This window comes from Caloenas nicobarica, chromosome 19 (genome assembly GCF_036013445.1).
Source record: "Caloenas nicobarica isolate bCalNic1 chromosome 19, bCalNic1.hap1, whole genome shotgun sequence".
In the NCBI taxonomy this organism is placed as follows: Eukaryota; Metazoa; Chordata; class Aves; order Columbiformes; family Columbidae; genus Caloenas; species Caloenas nicobarica.
In genome coordinates this window covers 9,117,687-9,145,632 of record NC_088263.1, presented here as the reverse complement: position 1 = coordinate 9,145,632, position 27,946 = coordinate 9,117,687, and the positions used below count along the sequence as shown (strand labels likewise).

The window sequence follows — 27,946 nt, the reverse complement described above, 5'->3', positions numbered from 1 at the left end:
TGCTTGGCACGGGCTGTGAGGGACACGCTGGTGCTGCGGGGGTTCCCAAGGGCCCCCCACCCACCCCCTCTGAGGCAGAATGAGGGGTGGTTGTGGTGGGGGATGCTGAAACGTGCCCCATGTCAGTGAGGCGGGAAGGCGGGGGCAGCAGCCATCTTAGGTCTGGTGTGAGGCACAGGTGGGGAGCCCTCTCCCTCCCCGAGTCCCTGGGGACACACGGCTGCCTCCTGTCCATTTTGGCACCCCGTGGCCATCCCCAGGGGACACGGGCTTGGGGTGCCGCCCCATGGCCCCTCTCCCCCTCCGGGCGTGGGGCGGCCGTGTTTGTTCTCCTCGCGGCGCCTGTTATCAGCGCACAACACACACAGGAAGTCCTGTCTGGGATTGTCCATCCCCGGCCTGATTTATACAGGAAGAAAAGCATAAAAAGCCACCCTTCCACCTCAGCAGCCACCTCCTGCCTGTGCGCGGCCGACGGCCGGCCATGCCGAGGGTGCGAGGCGGGCGCCCAGGCCCGCCAGAGCCGAGGCGGGCAGGCGGGGATGGCTGCCGGGAGCCATTGGGGAGCATGGCGGTGGGGCTGCTCCTGGCACAGCGGGGGACGCCGGGACGCCGCAGGTACCGTACGAGCCGCGGCCATCGCTGCACACGGGATGAGGTGGACGGGATGAGGAACTGGGGGCAGCAGGAGTGTGTCCTCTCCAGGAGAGAGCCCACGGGGTTGGGGTGGGTTTTGCCCCAGCTCAGGTGGAGATGGTGGCGGGAGCCTCAGGGGCTGGTTGAACACATTGCGCTGGCAAAGGGCTGCCAGAGCAAACGGGTTTTTAAAGCATCCTTCGGCTGGGTCTGTTGTCAGCCACGCACGTGCTGAGCTGAGGAACGTCTCCAGCACTGGTTTGCTCAGAGCGGACCCCAACCTGCAGCACTATTGTTTTTAATTCACCCCACTCAGGCTGTTTTCCAGGAGCAGAGAACTCAGAGGGTCAATTTTACCTCACGTGCCTGTAGACGAAGGCTGCAAACTCTTGCACATACTTGCAAGATAGCTAAAAATTCTTAGCAAATCTCCTTTCTTTCCATAACTCATTCTCTTTTTCCATCTGCCTGCTCTCTGAACACCTCTGATACAACCCCACATTGTTCATCCTCCCACCCGTGCTCCCCCGTCCCCTTTTCTCTCCTCTCTGTGCAGCACGTGCCAGTGCCGCTCGCTCTCGGTGACGGGACCCTGAGCCAGGACACCGCACCGCGGATTTCAGATCACAGAATTTGGCCCCCGGGGAGCGGGAGCGCACGGTGCTGGACGGGGCTGCTGCAGGGACGGTCCCTGCTCTCACACACCAAGCCGGGAGCGTGCTGATGTTTGCACGCCAGGAGCTCAGCAAAGCCTCTCAATTTTATAACTGTGGAGCTGGGCGATTAGCGTGCTGTTTGTTTTCAGCTACCTGCACACCTGTAGGTCCCATCATCCTAATGCAATTGCACAATGCAGGCACCTGGGGTGTTTTGGGATAAAAGGCTGGCTGTGCCTAGGAGCAACTCAGATGCCCAGGCACTGCTGGGCTCTGCAGGAATATGGAGCAAGACTTGATAGAAACAACCCGGCATACTTTTTCCCAGGGTCTAACATTCACGGAATCCATTCACTGGGTAGAGAATCAAACACGAGAAGGAACAACAAGTGATAAAATTAATTTAAAAGTGGATTGGGAAGCTGTGCAAGACAGAAGCCCAGATGTTGTGGCTGGACCCTGAGCCTCCTCAAAAATCCGCCTCTTCTCTGGGTAGCAGCAGCAAACACCGAGTCTGCTCTGGCAGATTTGCAGTGTTGCTCCCTGTGATCCAGCACTCATTCTGCCAATTGAGTTAGTCCCCCTCTACGCCGTTAAACTGCCAGCTCTGCACAAGTTTCCCCAGAGGTAAGGAAGAGAAATTGAATCCGGGCTGCAGACTCACTCGAGCCATTTCGCAGCCGCTCCTGCTGCAGATGGGGCTGGCTCTGGGGAGACAGATTTACAAACTGCAACAAATTAGAGTAAACGAACCTGACTCACACTCGCACCAGCAGCAGGAGGGCATGGCGAAACACAACGGAAGATTTAGCTTGAGGTTTCAGACCACACAGAGAACGAAAAGGGTCTCTGCAAACAGAAGAGGGTGATCAAAAAGGTTTTTTCACTCTCCATCCTCTTTCCCAAAGCGATGCTCCCATAGCCTGGGAGTTCACTGCAGAGAGGAGCTCTGCTTGGTTGGTGCAGGTTTCTGGAGCTGGAGGCTGATGGAGAAGGATAATTAGAGCAAAAACCTGTCTTGTGCTAAATGCTCGTTCCTGAGCTGCTCGCTGGGATGGCTGTGATGAAGGGTCAGAGCAACTCACAGCTATTCCCACCGCACTTCCCATGTGCTCCTTGGGGAATGATTCACTGGGAAAATGCAGAGGGGAATGGCTGGGACCATTCCCTCCTGACTAATGCTACTTTTTGCCAGGGAAATTTCACAGAAAGCCGCGAAATTCAGTTTATTCTTGAGTGACATGAATCATCTCCCGGTTTTCACGCAGCAGCCATTACTGCCTTTTCTAAATGTAAATAAGAACTCATCTGTGTGCACATAAGAGAAAATAAACCTGGCTACAGGATGTTGCCCTGTTCACGCATTTGTTTTTCCACAGCTGCGGCTAGGCTGGTGCATGTCTCTGTGGTTGCCTTAGGTTGTAACATACCAGTCCTGAGACACTTAAAGCTTGCAAAGCTTTAAGGGAAAAAAAAAAGTCACTTTGTGGGAATCAGATCTGGGTCATAATAGGCATAGCACTGCGCAACTGGTGACGACAGCCCGAGAGCTATGGGCCAAGTACTTTTCTTGGTTTAACCTTCTTTGATCCCACTGACATCAGTGGACTCCTCTAGATTTCCACTGAGATAACTGGTCTGCAGCTGATGCAACCGAGAACAATATGAGACATAACAGAATAGTGGGAGGTTGTTTTCCTTACAGAGCTCTGCAGAACGGGGGCTGCTCCAAAGCCTAAACTTAAGTGTAAAGTTTACAAACAGCCTTATGAAAAGCTTGAGCAGAAGAATTTGTCCTAAAACAGGAAAAGCCATTCCTCCTCTTTTCAGGAGCACCAAAATTTCCTATTTCTTTAGCAAGTACTTCCAGTTCTGTGCGAGACCCCTGCAGAGGCCAGTGAGAGCCCATTGTGCACAGCAGGTATGGGGTCAGCCGTGGCTTGTAGTCGCTGAAAAGTTTTGCATCTCTGTGTGTGTCACTCTTCTGACTGTCTCCCCATCCATCCATCTCCATCTGCCACTTCAGCACATCTGGCCCCAGTTTGGGGAAGAATTTGTGTGCTTGGGCACATCCAATTTACTGCAAGGGGCTGTAAGAACTCATCTCTGCGAGCGGGTTCCTGGTATGGGACCTTACTGCTGGTCTCCTATTAAGTCTCCTCTGTTAATTATTCCTTTTCCCTGCCTACAGAGCCACAGCAAAGTTGAGTTTTGGGCAGAAACATTTATTTCTTGGCTCAGAGACAAGCATTAATATTAGATGTCGTGGGAGTACACTTCTAGTGTGTGAGGGAGAAAGCTTTGGAGGAAACATGTAAAACACCGATCCAGGGAGGGCTTCAGATTCAGACAGACTTGTAGTCAGGAGCCAAAATCTCTTACTGCCTTTGTCAGAAGCTCATCACACCGATATTAACAGAGCCAAGAGATCTGATCTGCCCCCACTCTGAACTGCTGTCACTCCTCTTCTTTTAAGGGAACTTTGCCAGGCTGTGTGCTGGGGGATTTTCTCCCAGCATAATGAATATTAGCATATAAGACACTGAACCCTCCCTAAGAGCAGAGGATTAAATGCTCTTTTAATGGACAATATGCAGTTCTTAAGCAGCTGACACGGGCACTTGTTTGAGTAAAGATTTGACGCAGTAAACGGAACTGAAAAGCAAACACTTTGCAATTAAAATAATCGCAGAATTTTAAAAGCCTGCAGTGCACTTAGGGAATAATTGTCTGGTGGCTGAGAAGGCTCTAACAGAGACCCTGAATGGTGACATGCTTGGTCCTGCACTGGGTGTCATTGTCCCGCAAGGAGCTGAGAGCTGAGTGCCACGAGGGACACTGGGTGCCAACGAGTCCATCCCCTTTCTCACCATCACCCGGGGACTCTTGCAAAGGATGCCTGGGCAGTTAGGAGCCTTAAATGAATGTGTGCATGTGCTGAAAATGGCTCAATATAGTGTTGGAGTACAACAGATGGGATCAGAAATGAGCAGAAAGGGAACTTGGATACACCCTGGTGAGTGTCGGCAGGACCCCACCAGGGTCACACTGCAAGCTCGTGGGAGAAAGGATCAGGACCCATAGGATGCTCCTAAATCACGGCACAGGAGGGACAGGACACGCTAGCGAGCCTGTGCAGTGTGAGCCCAGCACCAGGCACAGGCACGCTGTGGTCATGATCCTGCTTTTGTCCTTCACCCCGTTCCACAAGGAGCACCCAGGGAACCCCACACTGGGTCTGTCATGGGCTGCATCACTGATCTCTGCCTCCGTGACAAGGAGAGTGTTACAGTGCTTTTCTTTTTTTCTGTTCTGACAGTAAGAAACCAAGATGGCTCCATAAGGAAAGGATCCCTGCCCAGGATAAATGATGGAGCACCGCAGATAAGGTGAGTGTGTCGGCCATGAAATTAGATCCTGCGCTTTCCCTATGGTCAAATGGAGAAGCTTTCCATTGTCTTCCAAATGCATTTTGCAATTATGAGACAAGTTGAGTGTCAGGCTCTGTTCATCTCCCCCATGCACCAGAAAAGACAAAAACGCTCTCTGCGTAACAGGATAACTACCGTCCCTTCAGTGCTCTTGGGAAAAGTTGCCTGTGCTCTGTGCTTATGAGATTAAGCGAGCTGAAATCATTCCCCAGAGGTAGGTTGGATCCAGGCAGGGCGGGCAAACCCGTTTGTGCCGTGTGAGATGCCGTGTAACGTGGAGCTGCGCTTCCACCAGCATCAGCTATCCTCTCCCTCGCTGCTGGGAGGGATCCCGTCTCCCGCACGCTCCATCTTCACCGGCACATCCCAGAGCTGATTCCCCTCCGCTCTGCTCCCTTCCCCAGGGAGGATCTGCCCAAAACAGTTAATGCTCCTTTTGCATGGGTCCACCTGAGCACCCTATGCCAGCACATCTGTCACCCACCAGCCTCCCCGGAGGGCATAGCACGACCCGAGAGAGCTCCAGTTCAAGCAGCAGCCTCAGTGTATCCATGAGGAAATACAGGGGATGGACCAGTGATCTCAATTGCTCATTTGGAGCCATTATAGTTTAACTGGTAAATATTCCCTTCAAATGCCTACAGGCTTTCAAAAAAGTTGCAAAGCTTACTGGGAACAAATATTCCCAGGGCGTTGTATCCAACCATTCACTTGGAGATCAGACCCCTGCTACCTTTAAGGCTGGTTCTGTACATGGGCAGGCGCCTAAGTCATTTGAAAAACAATTAGCCTCTCTGCTCTAATTTCCCAGAGAAAAATGTAGACAAAACAAGTGGCAGTTTGGCACAAACCGAACTGCAGAATTTTCTTTGATTAATAGCAGGGCATTTAACACGAGAAGCTTGCAGGCAGCGGGGGATCGGATCAGCCCGATCTGTCCCTGGGCAGGTGCTGGGCAGCTGCGCCCTGGGTGGGTCTGTGCGTTTAATTTGGGCACCTCTCTGGGTCGATCCTCACGCTGCTCCATGCCTGGGGGAGTGTGCGAGGAATCCTTTAAGCATCCTTTACGGCTCACTGGAAACCAGCCTCCTTGAACTGGCAGTTCATCGCTTGCTTCTGGAGGACTTTGCTGTTGTAATGAGCTCAGGGTGATTAACGGGGCATGGCGGGAGGCATGTGTTAGGTCTCTACCCTAGGGAAAGGTGATGTCTCTTCTTACAATGTGTCCTTTTGGGGAGTGCAGAACCAGCTACAGTATTTTTTGGCAAAGAGAAATAAATTTGCCCTAACCTTGCACTGGTGATGGACCATTTCACCTGGGAGCCTAAACACCCCCAGGCAAGGGGCTGGGGGCTACGCTGGGATCTCCCTCTCTTGTTCTTAATCCCCAGGTGAGCTGCTCTGGGGGGGTCAGGGTCCTTGTGTCCTCGTAGCATGGGGCACACAGGACCGAGCCTGCAGGTAAGCCAGGACAATGCCAGGACAGGGATCCCCTGCAATTCCATCTCCATCAGGGTCAGCGCAGCAGCGACAAGATATGGGGCACAATGCCAGCATGTCCCCCCCACCCTGGGCTGGGCTTCTCTTGGGGGTCCTGTCGTGCTCCTGAATGTCCCCCCAGGACCAGGCTTCTCCGGGAGGTCCTGCCGTGTTCCTGAATGTCCCCCCAGGACCAGGCTTCTCCGGGGGCTCCTGCCTGGGGAGCCAGGGCACCTCGGCGGGGGCGCGGGGGCAGGTGGCTGCCGGCGGGGGCCGGCGGGGCGGGGGCAGGCGGAGGCTCCCCGGGCTCCGGCGCTTCCCCCCGGCCGGGAGGCTCCGCTTTCCTCCCCGCCGGGAGCTCATTGGGCCGGGGTGGAGGGACCGGCTCGGGCCGGGGGAGGAAATGCGCGGGGGGCCGCGGCGCGGCGGCGACTCCGCGGCTCCGGCTCCGCCGTCGTCACCGGTGAGTCCCGGCGGGCACCGCCCGGGGGCTCGGCACGCCCCGGGGGGCCGCGGCCGCATCCTCCGGCGGGGAGGGACGGGGGGAGCGGAGGCGGCGTTTCACCCAGCGGGACTCGCTGCCGCAGCGGGGGCGCCCGGGGGTCCCGGCGGGGCCGGAGCGCGGGGGGGTGCAGCCCGGGAGGTGCCTCCGGAGCGGCGGCGGTGACGGGGCTGCGGGCAGCGCCCGGGCCGGCGGGCAGGGCTCCGCCTGCCCCGGGAGGGGCGCAGCGCCCAGGGGAGCGGGGCTCGGCCTGATGCGGGCGGGGGGAGCATCCCTGCGCCGCGGTACCCGCGTCCCTGCTCCCGGTGTCCCTGCGCCCTGCTCCGTGATACTGGTGTCTCTGCAGCCTTCTCCGTGACACCCGCGTCCCTGCAGCCGTGCCGTGTCCCGGTGCCCTGCTGCACGGTCCCGTACCCCCGCAGCCTGCTCCGCGGTGTCCCCCTCCCTGCGCCCAGCTCCGTTGTGCCCACGTCCCCAGCCCTGCTCCATCACATCCCTGTGCCTGTGCTCCGCCGCGCCTGCATCCCAGCCTGTGCAGAGAGACCAGCGGGGGGTGTTTGTAAAGGAAAATCCATCTCTCTGCTGCCGACGCTGACTCTGTCCAGGAGCGTTTGGCTCTAAGGGCACAGACCAGGTCCAGGGCACAGACCAGGTCCAGCGCACAGTTGGGAGCAGCGGTTTCACCTGCTGAACCAGGCCAGGCTGTTTGGAAAAGTGCAGCCGTCGCCTTCCCGTGAGGGTAATTGCATCCTCTTGAGGGACTGCATTCTCTTGCACCACTTTGCAGACAGACCCCAATTCCTATTGCTGCCATCAGCTGGATTTTTAGCCTTGGTTTCATGGGCAGAGCTGGCCAAAGCGCTGCTCACCCCCCCGGGGGGCTGGATTTGCCCGTGGGTTGCTGTGGTGGGTTAGGCAAGAGCAGACAGAACTACAGGAATGTTTCTGGAAGGTGGGGGAGGGACCCCCAGACTCGCAGGAGCACATGGGCCGCGAGGAGACTTTGCTGCCCCTGAAACAGCAGAGGCTCAGATGCACCCACATTGTTTCGTTTGCCAGACCATGTGGCTTCGCCTCTTTATTTGAGAGACTAGAAAGGCAGTGACAAAAAACCCTGGTTTTTTTCTTAATTATGGAAATGTTTTCCTTATGTGCTTTAAAACATGAGCATTAGCATAGATAGTGGAAACAGGTTGGAGGATCTTCAGTGGCTTTAAAGAGGCTGATTTTCATAAGCTTATAAAAAATACAAGTATAGACTGTCATATTTTCCACTTTTGAAACTTTTTCTGGTATGAAGCAACCATAATTGTCTGACCCAGAGGGATACTCCGACCACTTGAGGTATGGCAATGCTGCTCCATTTCAAAGCGAAAAAACAAACCATCTATATTTTAAGCTCGTGCCCTGCGTTTCTTGCCTTCCCCACAGGGAAAGCTCCCACAGCGGTCACGGGAATCCTGTGGGAGGATGGAGATGGTTGGCAGAGTTTGCCTTACAGACTTCTGCAGAAGCACTGCTACTGTGGTTGGAAGGAAAATATGTGTCCCAGTATAGCTCTGGGAAAAGCCGCTGGCTGAGCAGTGGGGAGTTTGTACGTCTCTGTACGCTGGTGTCCCTGGATGTCTCCAAAAGGGCTGGGGAGAAAGAAGATTTCTTTACTTTTTTTTTTAAACTTTCCTGCAGGTCAACCCAGATTTGATTTTTCTCATGGTGGAGATACCACATATTAGCCATTAAAAGATGAAATTTATTGCTATGTTTGGAGGAGAATGGAGGACTACGGGTTTTATATCACTAAAAATCCTCCTTACATCCTCAAAGCTGGGCCTGTACAGAGGTTAAGACGGGCCCAGGCATCTGCTCAGCCAAGCAGAGCTGTGTGCCCTGCTCATGGGCCGAGACACGGGAAGGGGTTGCTCAGCGCTATCGCTGCATGGGAACACGCACAAAACATTTATATATTATGGAGCAGGAAGGCAAGGGGCTGGTTTCTCTCCAGACGCAGGTTTGCATCTCTCTGTGCTTCAGTTTCTTCACCTGCACAAGGGAAAAGTTGATACTGAGTGCCTTGGTGAAGGGCTTTGAGACCTGCAGGCTCTATAGATTTGGGATGGTTATACTGGTTATTCCCAACAGCTTGGCTCAGAGTTAGCGATTGTCCTGAAGGAGTTTGGGATGAACCTGCAATCCCAAATCCAACATCACCTGGGGATTTTAGAAGGTTTATTTCCAGCTCATGAGATGTGCAGTTTCAGAAGGATGTTTCATTTTGTGTTGCCTCCCCGTAAAGCCTCTCCTTTCTCAAGGTTTAACCAGAAAGACCAATTCTTTCTTTAATTGGCATGTATTTAAGGTGGGTTTCTTTATTTCTTCCTCCTTTAACTGCTGCCATCCGGAGGCCAACTGTTTTGTTTAAATTAGGTATTGTTTAAATTAGATATTGCTATTGACCTTCTTCAGCCTTGTTTCATATTTGTCCTCTGCTAGAAAATCAAAGCCTCTTTATTTGCGACACTGTTAGTACTGACTGCAGACAGTACATATGGTCCTTATAGCACTTTTCTCTGGCAGGAGCTTGTATTTTAAAGAGAAGAAGATCAGATTTCAGTGTGTTATGTGGTGGGAAAATGCAGCTTTACGATGCTGTATAGATTAAGAAATTATGGGCCATTGTTTTGGCCTCGCTGCATGGAATTGGCAGCGTGTTCCATGTGACACAGGTCCCTTCCCTGCCACTCGACAAGCGACTGTGTGGCCCCCGGCACTGCAAGAGCATCTGCTGTGTCCTCTCGGGCTAAATCACTGCCACGCCATTGAAATGAATGTGGCAAAGAGGGTTTGTGCCTGGAGGAGCACTCACCTTGCAAGGGGTTCGCGGGTCCCTCATGTCCCCCCTTCCCCTGTGCTTTGGTCTGTGCACACCCGGCACCGTCCCTCTGATCCCAGGAGCAGGGGCTGGCACCGTCCCCATGGCCCCATCAGATGCCACCAGCTGGGGACAGATGCTGCATGTTCACACCGCTCTTCTCTCGATTGCAGGGTTCCTCGCTGAAGGACAAGACATGCTGTAGGAGCCAGCGCTTCCCACCCGAGAGCGAGACTGTCGTGCCGTGCAGTCCAGGGCACCGCGGGAGGGACAGGACATGCATCACATCGGCTGCCTCCTCTCGGGACTCCTCTGCATCCTCAGCATGGCCAGCACAGACGGCTTTGCCCGGGCAGGGTAAGCACTGGTTTTGTCTCCATCTCCCGGGTGTGCGCTGTCGCATGTCACGGCGAGGCGCATCCTCTCCGGGTGATGGAGAGCCCTGCTCAGCAGCCAGCTGCATGGGCAGCTCACCGGGCTGGCGAGGAGCTGGGAAAAGGCTTTGCCAAGTCCTCCTGGGGCAGCCGGGGCTCGGCAGCCCTTCACTACTGTTTATTTGTTTTGTCACTAAAGAAAAAAAACCTCTCAGAGGAAACGTCCCAGCTTCATTTAGCTCCATGCAGGGGACACAAAGACACTCTGGGCTTTTTGTCCTGTGCTCCCTGGGATGCTGCGGCGGCTGCAATCCGTGGTCTGTGGTCCATGATCCTGCAAGCCCAGGAGTGGCAGCTCCAGCGATTCCCCTTCCCTTTGTGGGAAATGTGTCCAACATGGTGTCCTGGATCCCAGCACAGACTGGGAAACACAGCTCAGCCCCCGCTGGGTCAGAGGAAGCCCAGAGCTCAGTGCCCCAGTTTCTTCCCCAGCCAAAAGGAGCTCGAGCTCAACACCCGCCCCCCACATACAGCTCACATTTTCTACAAAGTTTGTTTTTACATTGAAATACTCTCCTCTAGCATTACATCTTTTGCATTCTGGTCGTGACTAAAACCACAAGCCGAATTCCTCGCTCGCATGCACAGGCTCTAGCTATAGCTTTATTCTAAATTTTGCAAAGCAAACAATTGCCATTTAAAATTGCATCTTCTATAGCATTAATCAGTGAGACTGTGAGGAGTTTTCTGGAGTTAATGGAAGCCAGCTGATCTCCGTGCTAATTCCCAGGCTTTTTATTCTAGTTTCTAATTGGGCTGGGAGGCTGAGACAGGTAGATGAGTTCCTCAGTGGGGCTGACCTGCTCGGGCTGCAAAATGTTGAAAAAAAAAAAGAAGAGTTTTTAACCAAGACCACTTCGTCTGTTAACCTTGGGAAAGTTTTTTACTGGATCACAGTTAGCTTAGAAAGACTGGAGATTGACTTTCCTCTGGCTTATACCTTCTTTGCGATGAGCCTGACCCTTCCTGTGAAATCATAAATTTCTTGGTGACCACAGGGGCATCCATTTCAGGAATGCAAAAGTCTCAGAAAAGAAAAATCCACCTAGAAAGTGAGTAATTTTAGGTGAAGGGAGATGACGAAGGGAAGGAGAACTGCTTTGAGAAAATCCTCCCTAAATCTGGGCCCCAACTGTTCTCCTGGGACAGAGGGACTGTGCTGGGGTGAGCGCACGAGGAGGCATCAGCGCCTTTGTGCAGGGGCTGGCGAAGAAGAGCCTGTGCAGCCCACAGAGCTCCAGCTTTGTGGTGCTGCCCTAAACCAGCTTGAAGTAACCTCCTGGGTCACTCGGGCAATTAGCTGCTGCTGTTTAAATGGCCTTTTATAGAGAGGGACTGTCAGGCCACGTCCTGGGGTGGTTTAAATCAGCAGAATCCCCTTGCCCTGAAGGGGGAAGGGTCGGGTTGGTATTTAGCTGCTGTCTGACCTGCTCCCCTCTCCGCAGCCGCAGAGTCTGTGCCGCGGCCCCGCAGAGCCGGGCGGTCGCCTACACCGAGTCCCACGTCCAGCCGGTCTACCAGCCCTACCTCACCACCTGCCAGGGCCACCGCCTCTGCAGCACCTACAGGTGAGGGCAGTGCCACCGTCCTGGTCCCCGAGAGGGGCCCGGATCTGTCCCAACCAGGTACCGACCTGTGGGACTCCTGCCTCAATCCGTGGGGAAGGAGCTCCCGGGTGTGACCTGTGGCACGCGAGCGGGATGGGGGGCTTGGGGCGGATTCTCAGCCCCACCTTTGCATTGCAGGACCATCTACAGGGTTGCGTACCGGCAGGTGTACAGGCAGGTGCCGCAGCCCGCGGCCCCATGCTGTCCTGGCTGGAGCAGAGCGAACAGCCACGCACTCAGCTGTGACAGAGGTGAGGGGCTGCAGTGCCACCCCTGTGCCAGCACTCGTCCTTCCCCAGCTCCCACAGGATGGGTAGCTCATGTCCCTGAATGAGACCCTGGCAGCCAGCTCGCTCATTTACTGGCATTCTATCTGTCAGGCAGATTCTCCCTGCAGGAAAGCATTTAAATTTTTGGTGTCACAACCAAATGTGGTTAAATTTGTGATTAATTCCCAGCCTTTTTCCTTTGGGATCACTTGTTAACTTTATAGTTACCAGAGGATAAATAAAACAACTAAGTCCTTTCCATATAAATCAGCGGTTAATGGATGAGAAATGCGTTCAGGAGGTAATCGTGATGTGCAGCACAAAACAAATACAATAAATCAGCAGCTAGTCTGTCCCCAGATGAGCTCAGAGTGCAGCACCAGGGGCCGCCCAGGGCCTTCTGCTGCCTGTCAGAGGCAAAATGAAGGTCCTGTTCATCCCACCCATCCTGTGCCCCATGCACAGCTCAGCCCTGTTGCTCTGGGGCTGGAATAGAAGAGCATCCCGTCCCCAGGCTGATGCTGGTGTGTGTTTTGCTATGTGTGTGTTGTGCTCCATGTGTGTATACACATCCACGGTGGCAGGGGAGGGAGCTCGGGACCCCCGGAGCTGCCCGATGACGCTGTGCTCGTGTTTTGTCTCGCAGCTCTCTGCTGGATGCTGTGCCAGAACGGTGGGACCTGCACCTTCCCCGGCAGATGCGCCTGCCCGCCCGGCTGGGTGGGGCGAGCCTGCCAGACAGGTACCAGCCGTGCTGCTCCCCTCCCGGCTCCCTGCGTCGGGCTTGCTGCTTGGGAGAGCTTCTCCAGGGAGCAGCAGGGCTGCCATGGGACTGAGTGTCCTCTGCCCACAGACTGACCCCTTGGCAGGGGACAGGGACCAGCACCCTGGCTCCTCAACAAGCCTGGTGCTACTCAGACCCCAGAGCAGAACTGGTGTGTGACCCCTCCACGCACACATACGTTGCTCCAGGGCAGCGATACCTGATGGTCAGGCCAGGAATGGATGGGAGGTTTGGCTCCCGGGGGTCTCTGAGCCCCCTTTGCCTGTGTCGGGGCTCCCAGCCCTCACATGCAGCTCTGGCATCTGTGGTTTCTCTCCGCTGCTGCTCCGCGCAGGGTCAGCGTGAGCAGAGGGTGTTCTGTGCCGTGACTGTGCAGCCAGCAAAGGGCCTTGTGCAGAGCAGCCGCGGGCTTGGCTGGAGGTCATGTATTTGTAATGACCCATCTCCCAGGCTTTGTAAACTCTTGCTGTAAACTAAGATGCCCATTTGCTGCAGAGACTAAATCTGCAAACCAAAAATATCCGGGGGTAGAGAGGAAGCTGGGCGATTTCCAAGCACTGAGCTCCTCTCCGGTGTGGGAGCAGCCCTGATGCTCCTCCACAGAGCACAGGGGAATCAGGCAGTGTGGTGCGTGTCAGCATGGGGCAAACCCTTGCCACGGTGTTCCCGAGCGTGTGGCATTGACCCACGCTGGGCCAGGCAGCACTGAGCCCGTCGCTGACAGCTCTGGCTCCAGCACAGGGGGGAGGAAGGATTTTCCCACTGCCTAAAACAGATTCGCCCGGGCGTGGGAAGCGGTTCAGCTCATTTTGCTTTGTGGGAACAGCTTTAATAACTCCCCCGTGTGAGGAGAGGTTATTGGGTTTTGTACACACTTGAAAGGCTAATAGCTCCTCGCCATGGCTGGCTGGAACCAAAACCCCAGCTGTGAATCCAGGATGAGAGCTGAGCTCTGCTCGGCCAGAGCTGGGACGTTGTGACCACAGCTTTTGTTTCTGGCTCTTTTGTGAGGGGAACAGGCGGAGGGGAGGAGTGCAGATCCTCCCCAGGGTGAGCCCAGGTTGATTCCAGCCGTGCCCCTCGCCCCCAGTGAGCATCTCCTCACCACCCTGTCCTCACTGTGCTTTCAGACGTGGACGAATGTGCCAGCCAGGGCCACGGCTGCGGGCAGCTCTGCATCAACACGGCTGGCAGCTACCACTGTGCCTGCTGGGATGGCTTCAGCCTCGCTGCCGATGACAAGGTGTGCCAGCCGCTGGTGCCAGCCCCCGAGCCAGAAACCTTCAGCCAAGCAGGTAACCTGGCCCCTGTTGCAAGACAGCCCTGGCTGTTCGGGAACTGCCATGAAACCTGAGATTTACGCGCAGCATCACAGGGTGGTTGGAGCACGAGTGGGAAGGGACAGGTGAGGGGACAACAGCCAGAACCCCTTACTTTTATTTCCAGTGACCAAAGAGTCCCTCTACCATCCAACCAACCTCCTCATGCACAAATCCAGCCACTGCTCCATCTGCAAGGGCAACAGTGCCCATCCACAGCGTGCAAGGGCCGAGATGCAGCTGTTCTCTCCATCATCGTCATCACCCTCCCGCAGGGCAAGCCTGGAGCCACGAAGAGCAGTGGGTGCAGCTGGTGATGGCCCATTATTACTTTTGGTACGCGCTGTGACACTTCAAACTCGTACCGTGAGTAATAATGCGCTGTGGCCAGTACGGGCATCACGCAATAAACACCTGGGAGAGCAGAGCACCGTCTGCACATATTCCACAACCCACCTGCCTTTATCCAGGGCCCTCAGCAGGAATGAGCCTTTGTGCCTACCATGGGACAGCGCAGAGCCGAGTGCTAATTAATGCGACAACGCAGGCAAGAAAGGCCAGGCTTTGCCAGACATCTTGTCCTTTAGGCATCACCCCACTGCCTGAAAAATTCCCCCGCTTTGTTGCAGGTACTCCAGCAGCGAGGAGAGGCTTGTGCACGTTAGCAGCAGGATGAGATTCCAGCACTTGCAGCAGGCGTTGGATCCGATTGATGTTCTGGGAGCTGGTCCCAGTGGGATGGACCCCAGGAGCTCACTTTTCACTGCACCTCAGGCAATGGGCTTTGACTAGCTGACCTTTTCTCCATCACTTTTCAGGTCCCCTCAGTGAAATGAAGGAAGAAATGAATGAGCTGAAGAGCAGAGTGGAAGTGCTGGAGCAGGTGAGTTTTCAGCACACACCCCTGCCTGGCCGTGGCTCAGGGCTGTGCTCAGCTCCCACCCCATCTCTGCACAACCGGGGTTTCCCTCCGCCCCGGCTTGATTTTTAATGTCCCGCTGGCCTCATGCCGCAGCGATCCCAGCTGTGCTCCACGCTGCCGGCAGCGCCCACGCAGCAGCTCATCCAGCCCCCCGGCCCTTTGAACGCAACCAAAGCCCCATGTGCTGCGTCCTGCCGGGTGGTCCTCGTGGCTGCGGGGGACACGCTCACAGCTCCACATCTCCCTGCAGAAACTCCAGTTGGTGCTGGCCCCCTTCCACAACCTCATGCCCTCTGCACCGGAGGATGTCGGTGCAGACCCCATCAGCCGCTTGTCTCACTCCCTCCAGCAACTGGACAGAATCGACTCCCTGAGCGAGCAGATCTCCTTCCTCGAGGAGCGCCTGGAGACGTGTAAGTGCCTGGAAAAAACAGGGTCGAAGTGTTTCCCTCCACCCACACTGGCCACGGTGAGCAGATGTGGGCCAGCGAGATCAGTAACACGTATGCCACTATTAATCTATATCTCCCTCAAGCTCAGCAGCCTGTAATTAATAAAAGAGGAACACAAATAGCGCATTAGCTTAATTTCAAAGTTGTTTCTATGGCTGCACCAACTGACTGCCCTTGTAGCAGGCAAAAATTGTAAGATTGGCACATGGAAACGTGGCTCTGGGGCAAAAGCAGAGGGAGGCCACTACGAGCTGTGGGTCATGTCTCACAATCGGCACCCTCACTGGCTCTGTTCCCTTCCTGTGCCATTATAACCTAGTCCTTAGAAAATAAACCTTAACTCTTAGGAAATTAACAGTCCAAAAAGTCAATCAGGAAAGTTTAGGGAGCGTGGAGAAGTTGGCAGATTTATGAGCCTGGGAAGTTTTAGGGCATTTTTTTTTGAAGTCTACAGACCGGTCCTTTGCCAAGCAGTGGACCAGAGAGGGTCTCCTTAGTAGGAAACTCTGAAGAAATGACACCGGTGAGAGCTGTCATGTGCGAAATGGCTGAGGAGGGGTCCTGCCTGATGGGGTTCCCCAGCACCGCAGAGCGGGGCAGCATCTCCCCAGGTCCCAGCGGTGTGTGCGATGCTCTCCCTGGAGCAGCTTGACTCAGACCAGAGCGCAAACCATATGAAACCTTATTTTGATAGGCAGCTCATTTTTCGATTACATAATTCCAGTTAAACATGCCCAGAAACTGGTGCTCAGGGCAGAGGGGTGAGGGGGCTTGGAAAGACTAAGGGGAAACTGGTTCAGGACATTTCCAGTCCCAGTTCACTGCTTGCAGTAATGGCTTAGATAGAAAAGACTTCAAAGAACTTGTTTGAAGACTAAGCAGCCACAAATAGACACTTAAAAACATCTCAGAAAGGGGTAATTATCAGAACCACTGAGTGTTCCAGCAGACTGAGTTTCCTAGTATTGCCCTGGACATATTATTAGTGACAGCACCGAGGAATGTGAGCAGTGTCACAAGGTAACATGGATTTATTCCAAGGGGTGACTCCAAAGTCCTGAAATTAATTCTGCCAAGCCTGTGCCGGCAAGCAAGACTTGTTTTTGTCCCTGTCATGGTCTTGAAAGTCCTCAGAGGACACAAGACTGTCCTTTCATACTCCAGAAATCATTGGGGCTTGCAGGGCATCCCAGGGAGAGTGAAGCAGCCACCCATTTGCTGTGCTTTGCAAAGCATTTCACAACTGAATGCTAAGATACGACTGCTCCCTCCAATTATCTGCCCAGCAGGGATGTGTGTGAGGACTAAAAATAATTTTTTCATTGTTAAACCACACACAGTCCCTTCCCCAGCCCATGGAGCTCCCCAGACACTGGGGACTTTGGTGACCAGCAGCACCTTCTTCTGATTTATTGTCACACAGCCACCAGCAGTGTCTGCGGTGGGGACAGGCTGGTCCTCCCCCAAGTCCCAGGGCAGCCAGTGTTATTGTCACCAACTTTCCCACCCCCTTGGGACACTTTGCACAGGGCTTCCCGGGACTGTGACACGCTAGGGACAAGAGTGACGCTCCCAAATGTGGCAGGACAGAGCCAGCCGGGGGGGGTTTGGCACAGGGGAAGCAGCAACTGTGGGTGACATTCACAGAGGTTGAGGTCAACCTCATCCTTCTGGGGCAAAGAGGCAAACCAAACCCAGGCCAACAACGTTGCTGGAATTTTTTTTTTTTCCATCTTCCCAGGTTCCTGCAAGAATGAACTCTAGCTCAGTACCCGAGGAACTGGAGCAAGCAGAGTGCAGCGCAGCTCTTATCTCACTCTCCAGTCAGTGAGGATGAAGCCACATCATCTACAGAAAGGCACAGGGTAGCAGGAGAATGCTGGTTTTCCCATCAGCATCTCCTTCCTTTTCTCTTCGAACTCACCTTATCAAAGGCCACACAGTTATTTCCAAACTGGATTCCGAGCCCTCAGCATCTCAACCCCTTCCTGCTCAAGCAGCAGAAAATAAATGCCTTACCTTGTGCCGTTAGTGCCTGTCTGGCTGTGCCAGGAGCCGCGTGGTGCTCAGCTTCGCCTGGCTTTTCCTTAGCATTACCCTGGGACATCATCTCCCAGCGGAGCACAGACCCAGCCCAGGCAGGACAGCTGCACCCCGCCATGCTTCTACCAAAAAAAAAGGTGGGGGTAAGTCCTGTTTTTGGAGGACTATGACCACAAAGGGCTTATGGCAGCCCCAAGCCAGGCATCACAGCAGGGCATGGGTGCAACTGGTCCCTGCAAAGGTACCACACTGGCCGGATACCATCCCCACAGCTTCTGGTCTGCTCCCTGGGGCCAGCCTCCCTCCACAAGCACTGGAGGCGAGCTGGTGCCTCATTGCTCCAGAGCACGGCAGCTACAGCAGCTTGCTCTGAAATTACCTGCTCCTGCTCTGCACCATCCCTGGGCCATAACAAGGATGAAGCTTTTACATGGGTCTGAAGGTTCAGAGAGGCTGTTTTTTACTTGCTTTAATAGAAAACATTTCCCTGCGACGCTCCCATCAACAGCATAGAGCAGACAGGGACAAACCGGTGCCACCCAGTAGTGCCAACAGGGTGAGGTCAAGGAGGGAGGGACAGTCCTTGGCACACCTGGGCTGGGGACACCCCCACAATTTCCCTGGCATGGGCACGGCTGTCAGGGTGGCCAGTCTCCCCTCGATTTGGCAGCCGCAGCACATGTGCCTGCAGCACCCCAGCTCTGTTTGCTCAAGGCCAAGGACACTGGTATAGCAGAGCAGACATGACCGAGCCAGTACAATGCTTTCCTGCTTGCCTGGAGCAGAGCTGCATGGGCACGGGGGTGCTGTGGGGGCTGTACCAAATAAAGCCTCCTGCGGCACACACCGAGGCTCTGGGGTCGTTCCTGGCTGGGAAGGTGCTTTGACATGGGTTCCCATCCACACAGGCACCACTATCCTTTTCCCCTGCCACAGGTACCTGCAGGTGTTGGTCCTCCTGTGGCTCCCCGTGAGCCTGGGGTGCAGCTGCACAGCCCTTCTGCCTGCGTGACACAGGGAAGGGACAAGGACCTGCCATCCCCCTCAGTAGTCACCAAACCCCCCCACAGGAGCTGGGGGGTCAGCACCCTCCTTCCCGCAGCATCCCTCCTCCCCCAGCTCCCACACAAGACCAGGACTCTACTTAAGTAACCAAAGGTGAACTTTTTTTTTTTCTTTTTTGCACATAACATGATTCTCAACCCAATTAAAAGCGAGCAGCAGATAAGAGCACACGGAGGCACCGCTCCCTCCTCCCAGGGAAGGATGCTGCAGGAGTCACTCTGTGGATGCGGTTATGCCCTCCAGGAGCCCTCCCGGGTTTAACCTCCATGTCCTTTATCTGCTGCTCTTACAAAGTGCTGGTTCAGATCCCATCCTCCTCCTCCTCCCGACCCGTCCCGCGGTGGGTCTGACCCCTGAGTCTGTACTGTAAGGCCCCTCTAATACCGCCCCCGCCAGCAGCGGCTCAGCCCGAGCACTCCCTCCCTCAGGGACCACTGGCTGTACTGGAATCCCCACATTTCCCAGTTGAGGCTTTCACCCTAAAATGCCACATGACCGCAGTTCCACTAACACAGCCCCAGACAGGCTGCAAATGCCACTGTGTTGGTTACCCGAGTAGCCGCAGGTGGATTATCTCACGGTTCTACACCCTGCACCACAAACAGGAGAGCTGAAGCCTCCCTCAACCTGAGTTCAAGGTGAAGGTCACCCCCAGGGACCTGCCCAGCCTTGCTCTTTGCAGAACTCACCAACAATTTGGCAGCTCCCAGCAAGGGATCCAGGAGCCCTGCTGGTCCGTCACCCCAAAGCACCGGGGAAATCCCTTTATCTGAATGGGGAATGAGCCCGTTTCCCCCAAAGGGAGAGCGGAAACCTCCCAAGCCCCGTTACGGCCGCAGCTCACCCCCCCTGCAGCTCTGCAGTTTCATAAGCCTTGCAGAGCAGCGGCTCCGCTGAGATCTGCACAAAGACACGCGGGACAGGCACCATCTTTCGGCCACTGCTGACCATGACAAGTGGCAAAACAAGCGTGACAGAGCCCTTTGCATCCGCAACAAGTCCTGCAGGCACTGCTGTGACAAGGACAAGCCACAGCAGGTCCCCACCACCAAGGAAGCTCTGAGCCACCCCAGGTGCGTGTCACACACGGTGTCCAGGTGTGCCACAAACAGGTCATACGTGGGGACAGGTTGGCCCAGGACTCTGACAGATCTATGCAGTTTTCAAATCAAGCTGGTAGGGTCTGAATAGGAGAAACAAGCGTGGGGTTTCATTCGGAAGACAACTGAACTGGCAAGGCTGGACAGCATTCAACTAAACCCTGCCCAGGCTATATAAACTGGCTTGGTGAGACTGCAGCTCCCCTCTCCACCGCCGCACCCCTCAGTGACCAAGGGCACTTGTTCCAACAAGGCAACCTGGCCCAAAAAAACACACTATAGGGCTGACTTGCCCCACACATCCCCCTTTGCAGCCCAGCTGAGGTTATTGGCCCCAGGTGCTTTCTTCAGAAGTGAAAGACTCAGCTCAGGAGTGCCTGGGCAACACAAAGCCCCAGCATGAGATGCTGCTGTGACCCAAGGATGTCTCCTGGGAGCTCCACAGTGCCGGACGGCAGCGCTCTGGGCTGCCCAGCGAGGACAGTGAGCTCCCAGTGCTGCCAAAGAGCCAGAGTCCAGATTTCCACCCGATTCCCAGCCCCGTTTGAGCAGCATCAAGGTTGTGCAGATAGAAACGGCTGCCTGGTGGTTCCATCAGGGACGGCGCAGGGACACGCCAGCACTAGCAGAGTCTGCAGGAACACGCAGGCAGAGCCCAGCATCCAGCCAGGTTTTCATCATCACCCTACACCAGCTGCCCAAGCTGGAGGGACTTATCTCTCCGGTCATTGAGCCCTTTGGTAGCACAAGTTTGATGCCTGAGAAATTCAGAAAAAGAAGACGTTTCATTGCGAGATAATGAACCCATAAGAGAAATCCACTGAACAGGGGCACCTCAGCGCTGGCTCGACACCCTGTGTGTGCCAGTCCGTGGTGTTCCCAGAGTTAGAAGTCGCTGCAGAGGAAGAGAAGTTCCTTCGGTATTTGGCAACGGACAGGTCCCTTCAGTCACCACCAGACGGTGACGCCACTGCAGACACATCTAGGACGAGTCCTCCACCTCGCTTGGCCGGCCTGACAGCCTGAAGAGGGTCTCCCTCATGGTGCGGAAGCATCTGTCAGTGAGGTCAGAGACATCGTCTGATGTCAGGCCTTTGGTCTCTATTGGAGGCAGAACCTCGACCTTGACTTTTCCTGAGAACAAAAGAAGAGCCTGTGAGAAACCCATATGTCACAGGAGCACTGTTGTCTGCCCCCCCTCCAAGACCCTGCCCTCAAAACAGCCACCCCAAGCAGAGCATTCCCCTTGTGCCCCAAACTGACACCCCAGCCAGAGCTCGTCCCTTCCCAAGGCTGGTGTCGCTGCTCTGCCCTCACCTGCCCAAGAGCAGGGGGATCCCACAGGCATGGACGGGCACGGCCTGCTCCATCTGCTCCCACACAACCCTCCCACCCTCAGCTGGCTCCCCAGCAAGCAGGGCTGCCTCCCAGAAATGAGGATTACTGCTCCGAGTTGACGGAAAGCCAACTTTCTGCCCAGCTTCCTCGGCTTGCTTGCAGAGGTCCCTGCTTTGGAAGCCCAGGAGCAGAGCACGCTCCCTCCTCCCCCCCAAGCCCCCACCAAATGACTTGGGCTGTGCCAGTTACGGGCAGGTGATGTCCAATTTTTATTGAAAACATTCCTCGCCGTATTTAATTACGTCCTTTCCTGAGTGAACCCAGCGCAGGCTCTGGTGCCAAGTGCTTCAAACTGACTCCCCAAATCTCCCAGACTCCTCCTGCTCACCCCAGTTCCATTTCCATCCCACACCCCTGCAAACCAGATCTCCACATGGGTTTGGCATCAACCCTGGCCCCAGGCGACTGTAAAGACCTTCGGGCTCTCTAGTACCTGATGTAAATAGATTCTTCTTTGGGTTATAGAAGGTGGTGAAGGAGGAATAGACCACAGGGATCACTGGGACCTTGGGGAAGAAGGAAAAGAGGAGTTACTTGCAGAGCTGACCTGGCCCGGCTCTCAGACCCACAGGGCACACACAGCCCCACAGCAAGACCCACTTCCAAAGGCTGGGACAGTCAGGAGACAAATGGGATCAAATCCACTCCCCAGCACCTCAAGGCACAGGGCTGTTCAAGGCACCAGGGCCAAGTTACACTTCAGCCTCAGGTCAGCACTGGCTTGGGGCTACTTGTCCCAAGCCAGGCTTCAAAACCCAGTTTTTTTGTAATCTGCAAGTAGTGGAGGACGCCTGCTTTGACAAGCCTTGCTGTGCTGTACAAGCACGTGGTTAGTGTGCTTTCATTTTCTACAAAAAGGAGTCACCAGGGAAGCTTCAGACAGGCAGAGACACAGCCAGGAGGGCAGCGCAGAGTCGTTATTTCAATGCTGATAACACAGATGCGATCTGCAACTGGTGACCCAGGGGGTGTTAGCAGAGGTGGTACCATTTCCTTCTTGCAGCCCCCGCCTTGATTGCATCACTCAGGCAAGAACGAGGATGCTACAATGCAGGTTACACCCTGGGCTTGGCCATGCCCAACCCACCCAGAGATCTGGCACCCAGTCTCTTCTCCAGGATCCCTGCTCAACACCTTTTAGGGAAAGCAGTTTGCCCCCAGAGCTCCAGTCATCCCAGCCTGAAGATGTGAGCCAGAGGATGCATGGGGAAGAAGGACACCCATCTCCTCCCAGTCACCTTGCTGGCACCTGGTCCCCAGCACCTGTGACAGAGCAGGGTGGCCCAGGATGCACAGGCAGATCTTTGGTGTCCCCATCATGCTGCCCCAGAGCTGTGCTCACCGCTCCTTCAGGAGCACTGACAGCTCTGGAGCTGCTTGTCTGCCCCCCCACCAACTCATAGATCTTGTAATTTTGGAGAGAGAAGGCGTTCAGGGCATATCGAGGAGTGCCATATGGCTGGCTGGGAGGGAGCCGTTTTCCACACAGAGCAAGCCCAGACGTTGCTCTAAAGCCTTTGCATTAACAATTCTGAAACAACACTATGCTACTGTGACCTGGGGGACTGAGAAATGCATCAACAGCTCTGGGATTCCCTGGGCAAGCTCACGGTGTGCAGCACCCGCAGGGCTGGGAGCACGGCTCACCTGAGAGCAAACAAACCACCCCACTGCGTGACCAGCCTGCAGCGCCACTGCAGAAACATTCAGGGTCCCCGTGCAGGAGCAAAGTGCTGTTACCTGTGCCTGGACAGCAAGGTGAAACGCTCCTTTCTTGAATGGCAGCAAATCCCCCGTGCAGTTCCTCGTGCCCTCTGGGTACACCCACACCTTCACCTGCACGTGGGGACAGAAGGCTCTGCTCCAGCGATCCACCCCCTTCCCACTGGCCGAGCCGCCAGCCAGCCTTGCCAAGAGCTGCGGGTGGCTGGAACTTCAGGCAAGCCAGCATCAGGAGTGCCACATCCCCCCCGTGCCACCCCAGGACACCCAGACACAGGCCACCCTGTCACATGCCACGGTCGCACTCACGTTCTCAGCTACCATAGTCTTGGCCACCTCTGCCATCACCATCTTGGCGCTGGTGGTGCTCTTCCTGTTGATGAAGATGACACCGCCGAGGTAGATGATGAGGCCCACCGAGCCGGCGTACATCAGCTCCTTCTTGCCCACCTGGACACAGTTGTCAGGCAGGATCTCCATCATCCCTAACATGATGGCAGAGGGTCAGACCCAGCAGCCACCACCCCCCCAGCCTGCACTCGGGTGGGACAAGAGACACAATCTGAGGGTAGAAGAACGAGGGACAGGCCAGTGCCTCGTTTCTCTGCTTCTGTCATCAACAGAGCAGAAAGAGACTTGGCACAGAGCAGAATTGCAGGGGCAGGGTGGCTGCAGGTCACAACAAGATCTCGGAGCGAGGGGAGACCCCTCCTGCAACCAGCACTGACAAAGAAGGACCCGCACAGACTGGACAGGAGATGTGAGCAGGATTTCTCTGATGGTGAGCAAGAGAACCGCTCCCTCCCTCCCACCAGCTGCTCACCCATCATGTCGAGCATGCTCTGGTGGTTGGACACAATGATAGCAGGGCCCTCCACTTCAAAGTTCTCCAGCCCCTTCACCTCAAACCTCAGGCCGAAGAAATACTTGAAGGTCTTGACCACATTTTTGATGATTCTGCAGAAGAAAAGAGCGGTCAGCAGCAGGGCAGGGAGGTGACAGGGTCTGCTAAACCCAGGGTGGCTGGAAGGAGAGAAGAAGAGATCTGTGACAGAGCCTCCAGTCTCATTTGCCCTGTGGGCCACCCAGGTGTCTGTCCTGCAAGGTCCCATGTGCTCGAGGTGCTTCAGTTGCACGCTAAGCCCTGTCCACTTCTAGTTTGGGAATTTTCCTGGAAATCTGGGGGAAGCTGATTGCAACTTTGAGGCTGGCACAGCTGGACTCGATGGTCCATGCTCCCTTCAAGCCAACAGCATCAGCTCACAGCCAGGCTCACTACGAGCTCTTCGGAGGAGCCCCACAAGCTGTTCAAACAGTTCTCCCGGGAGCTGCCGCTCCCCAGCACACAGGTATGAGCCTGCACTCCTGTCACCCAAGGAAGGCTCTGCCAATTCTGCTCCTTGCAGTGCTGAAAGATGCTGGGAGTGTCATTACCTCAGGAGAGTCCAAGAAAGGAGGAGAAGGAAGGTGAGAAACGCTTCCCTGTACACCGCGAGGATGCAAGCAGCAAACGGGATGCTCCCCAGGCAGCTTGGCAAGGCGCCCCTGGCAAACCCATCTTCAAGCCAAAGGCTTTTGCCTGTCAGTTTGCTTCCCCAGTGGATCTACAAGTCTGTCCACAAAGCTGCTTTTCCCCATGCCCGAAACGCCAGCAGCTCCGCTCAGCCGTGCCCAGGCACGGAGCGGCTGCCGTGCCCTCGTGAGCACCCCCAGCCCGGGTCACCCACCCAGACCCCGCCAGCCCATGGGAGCAGGGCCCATCTGTGCCACCCCCAGGACAGGTGGGAGCTGGGGACCCTCCAACTGGGCCGAAGGACGCAGCCAGACGCTGGCAGCACACAGGGGCTATTTTGGGCAGGGGAGCAGCTGTTTGCCAGGACAGGAGGCAGAGGAGCTTGCACGTGAACGATGTCCCTAGGAGCAGGCAGCAGCTCTGCTCTGCTCTCCCCTAGAGCAGCTCCAGGGGCTGACCTGCCCTCCAACACACACCTGGGTGCTCGGTCTCTGGCCCCATCATCTCCCAGCACGAGAAGACCAAGGGACAGTGTCAGCTTCTCCCCAGTAAAAGGGTCCAGCACCATCAGCCTGCAAAGCATCCTCGTCAGCCAGGGTGGGAGGTGAACACCCAGCCATCTTAACCTGGCTTGGCAGCAGCTCCCAGCATCTGTTCTCCAAAAGCCTCTCCATCCCTGCCACCAGCTCTCCAACCACATGCCTCTGTCAAGGGAACTTCACCTGATGTGCTCCTACCCACAGCGGGGTTCACATCTCTGTGGGGTGCCCCACCACACCGACTGCCCAAGCCCTGGCTTTGACAACGGAGTTCAGGACAGGCCAACACCCGCAGGTGACACAGCTGAGTGACGTTGCAGTTATCAGCCGCCTGTCATTCAAACTCGCTGCGCAGGTTGGAGCCGCACCCAGGGAAAGGGCACGGGGAGGTTCAGAGGCTGCAGAGCTCCTGAGCACCACGGCCCTGCACCGAGGGCACGGGAGCGCAGCCTGGGCGAAGGGACAAGGGGGCAGGTGAGGAGAGGCAGGGTGACACAAACCAGTGAGGTCATGCTGCATGCCGTGCCACCAAACTGACCTAAATCCCACTTCTCCTCCCTTCTGACTGCCAACCAAAAAAAGAGGTCACCGCTCTGGAAGTTACACTGCTCGGTAACTGCCGGGAGAGGCTGGTTACACATTACTCAAGAGCAACCACCCAACTTCCTCCTGCCAGTAAGGAGCCGGCGTTTCCTTGCACAAGATGTGGCCTGAGCCACTGAAAGAGGGAAAGGGGCAGAGCTCAGGGGAAGCAAAGAACCACCAGGTAACCAGCAGCCTCGCTGAGCTGGCCACGTCAGCCACGGGGTTAAGAAGTTGGGTCCTGCTCCCCTTCAACCCTGCAAGCAGCTTCTCTGCTGGTGTGAATGATCCTGACTCGGTGCAGTCACAGCTGCGGAGAGCTGTAAATTTGATGCACTTATTGCCAGATGCAAAGAGAGTAGAAAAACGAGAGGGAATGTGCTTTTTCAGGGCATCTGTAACAGCCCAAGTCTGAAATCCAGCAGCCCCAGCTCCACAAACTGTGCTCCACAGCTTGTGATGGGAGCCTTTTAGGGATCCTCTGATTTTCAGGGATTTATGAAGTATGCTTACCAGATTGGAAGCCCTTGCAAGAGGTTTCACCGCTAGATAAACAGCTCTATCTCTATCAGACACAGAGGGCAACCTCTTCCAAGTGACACCAGCTTGGCACTGGAGCCAGGAGCGCTGCAAGGACGGGGTGTTCTGCGCCGGACAGTGACCCCGTTATCGCTGTCTGTCCACCAGCACGTGCTCTGCTCCAACCCCCTTCCCCGAGCCAGAATAAACAGGCTGGGATGTTGTAGAAATAAGGAGCTCACTGGATCATCTCAGCCTCAGCCCTCCCAGAGGCTGGGACACGCGACCAGGATCATCAGCCAGTGCCAGCACATGGAAATGATGGGCTTAAGTTACAGGAAAAGGGCGGTTCTGGCCAAAATTCAGCGCTGTGTTTCAACACGAGGGGTTGTCCAATGCAAGGAGTTCTTGTTCCCAAAGAGTTCCTTTCAAGTTTACAGGAGATTTACAAAGTTTTAGGGGTGGGGAAGAAAAAGAGAGAGCACGTCTCCATAACTAACGTCATAAATTCTCCCAGCAGCAAAGCTGCTCGCGCATCAGAAAGCTGCTCCTGAGCAAGCCAAGGCTGGAGCTCCCGGAGCAGGTCGCTGTTTCCAGTGCCTGTGCCCACAGCACCAGAGTGGATCGCAGACCACGGGCAGGGCAGAGCCCACCAGGCAGCACGTCGGTGCCCTGTGCCCGCTGCCTCCACCCCGAGCCCTGCCTGCCAGAGCCGCACCACAAAGCAAAGTCCAGCTCCGCCAGCTGAGACGTTGCCCAACCTTCGATCCAAAAGGATGTATCAAGGTAACAGGGCTCCTCTACCTCCCACCCATAATAACTTGGTCTGGACGTGGATGGTTAAATAAAAAAGCTGCCTACAGGTGAGCAAAGCAAGGAACCCAAGTTCTCCTGTGCTGCCAGCAGAAGTGCCAGCTCTGCCCTTAAAGTGTGCCACCGCATGTAGATGAGCTGTTCTTTTCCAGCAGCTCCACCGCCCCAGGCACCCGTCACAGCACACACGCAGCGCGGCCTGACAGCAACAAGTGTCCCTGGGCAGCTGCATGGCCGCTCTGCTCCTTGTACCAGGCTGAGGGCAGCACATTAAACACCATCTGCTGGCACAGCCTCTGCGGGGGGGGGAACGCCCAAATAAACACTGTGTCACATAACTTTCCCCAAAGCCTGTGCAGTCCCTGAAGCGTGGCTGTTGACCATCACCCTCACCCCTTCCAGACCACTCCAAAGGGTGCTCATCCCTGGAGCAGCCCCTCACCGCAGCCCCCAGCACCTTCCATGAGCCAAGAAGCAACATCACTGTCACCAGGGCAGCTACCCAAGGGTCTGCTGTCACATAAAGGAGGCCACCATCACCCCCCCCACAAAGTCCCCAGGCAGATGCTTGGCTCAGAACTCACCTCCCCATATTTCGCCCCCCCACACCCCCTGCCTCTGCCACCCCACCCGTCCCCCACCTCACCGCATGTTCTTGACGGTGCGGCCGCCGTTGACCAGGAGGCAGACGGGCGCCGTGAGCGCCGAGCCCACGATGCACAGCACGTAGTAGAAACCGATCCGCAGCACGAAGTTGACGGCGGGGCTGAGCTCCGCCAGGACGTGGAGCAGCAGCAGCAGCACCGCCGCTCCCCACAGCAGCCAGCCCGGCTCCATGCTGCTGCCGCCCGGCCGCGGACACCGACGCGGACACCGACACGGACACGCAGCCGCCGCCGCTACCGGCTCCGCCGAGCGCCCGGCGCTGCCCCCGCCTTTTGTGGGCGGCGCGGAGCGACCGACGCTCCCCGCCCGCCGCTGCCCCCGCCGGGGCGGGTCGGGAGCGGTGGGGACCGTGGGGCTTTGGGGTGCCCGCATGGCATGGTGAGGGGGGCTTTGGGTCCCATCGTGGGGCCATGTGGGTGTTTCGGTTCCCATCACGGTGGCGTATAAGGGATTCGGGTCCTGCCATGGTGCCATATAAGGTATATAGGGTCCCTTCATGGTGCCAAATAAGGTGTTTCGGTTCCCATCACGGTGGCGTATAAGGGATTCGGGTCCTGCCATGGTGCCATATAAGGTATATAGGGTCCCTTCATGGTGCCAAATAAGGTATTTGGGGTCCCACCATG

At 55.8% G+C, this 27,946-nt stretch overlaps 2 protein-coding genes across 4 annotated transcripts; one reads left to right on the top strand and one right to left on the bottom strand.

Annotated features, from left to right (window-relative positions):
• Positions 1-452: 452 nt before the first annotated feature.
• On the top strand, positions 453-18,247 carry EGFL7 (EGF like domain multiple 7). Of its 2 annotated transcripts, XM_065648810.1 has the most exons (10): positions 453-618; positions 4,612-4,681; positions 9,747-9,930; positions 11,453-11,575; positions 11,753-11,865; positions 12,530-12,625; positions 13,798-13,962; positions 14,805-14,869; positions 15,159-15,321; positions 17,102-18,247. In XM_065648810.1, the coding sequence occupies exons 3-10, from the start codon at positions 9,851-9,853 to the stop codon at positions 17,122-17,124; spliced, it is 828 nt and encodes a 275-aa protein (XP_065504882.1). In that variant the 5' UTR covers positions 453-618; positions 4,612-4,681; positions 9,747-9,850; the 3' UTR covers positions 17,125-18,247. The 2 variants fall into 2 exon arrangements, with proteins under 2 accessions (XP_065504882.1, XP_065504883.1); XM_065648811.1 differs by lacking the exons at positions 453-618; positions 4,612-4,681; positions 17,102-18,247 and adding an exon at positions 6,581-6,665 and having other exon boundaries at positions 15,159-15,245.
• A 326-nt stretch (positions 18,248-18,573) lies between these two features.
• AGPAT2 (1-acylglycerol-3-phosphate O-acyltransferase 2) lies at positions 18,574-27,574 on the bottom strand. 2 transcript variants are annotated; one of them, XM_065648807.1, is made up of 6 exons: positions 27,301-27,574; positions 23,512-23,645; positions 22,998-23,173; positions 22,707-22,802; positions 21,400-21,472; positions 18,574-20,702 (listed from the first exon to the last, which is right to left on the bottom strand). In XM_065648807.1, exons 1-6 carry the CDS (start codon positions 27,489-27,491, stop codon positions 20,551-20,553), a joined length of 822 nt encoding a protein of 273 aa, XP_065504879.1. In that variant the 5' UTR covers positions 27,492-27,574; the 3' UTR covers positions 18,574-20,550. The 2 variants fall into 2 exon arrangements, with proteins under 2 accessions (XP_065504879.1, XP_065504878.1); XM_065648806.1 differs by lacking the exon at positions 27,301-27,574 and adding an exon at positions 24,678-25,419.
• Positions 27,575-27,946: the final 372 nt, after the last annotated feature.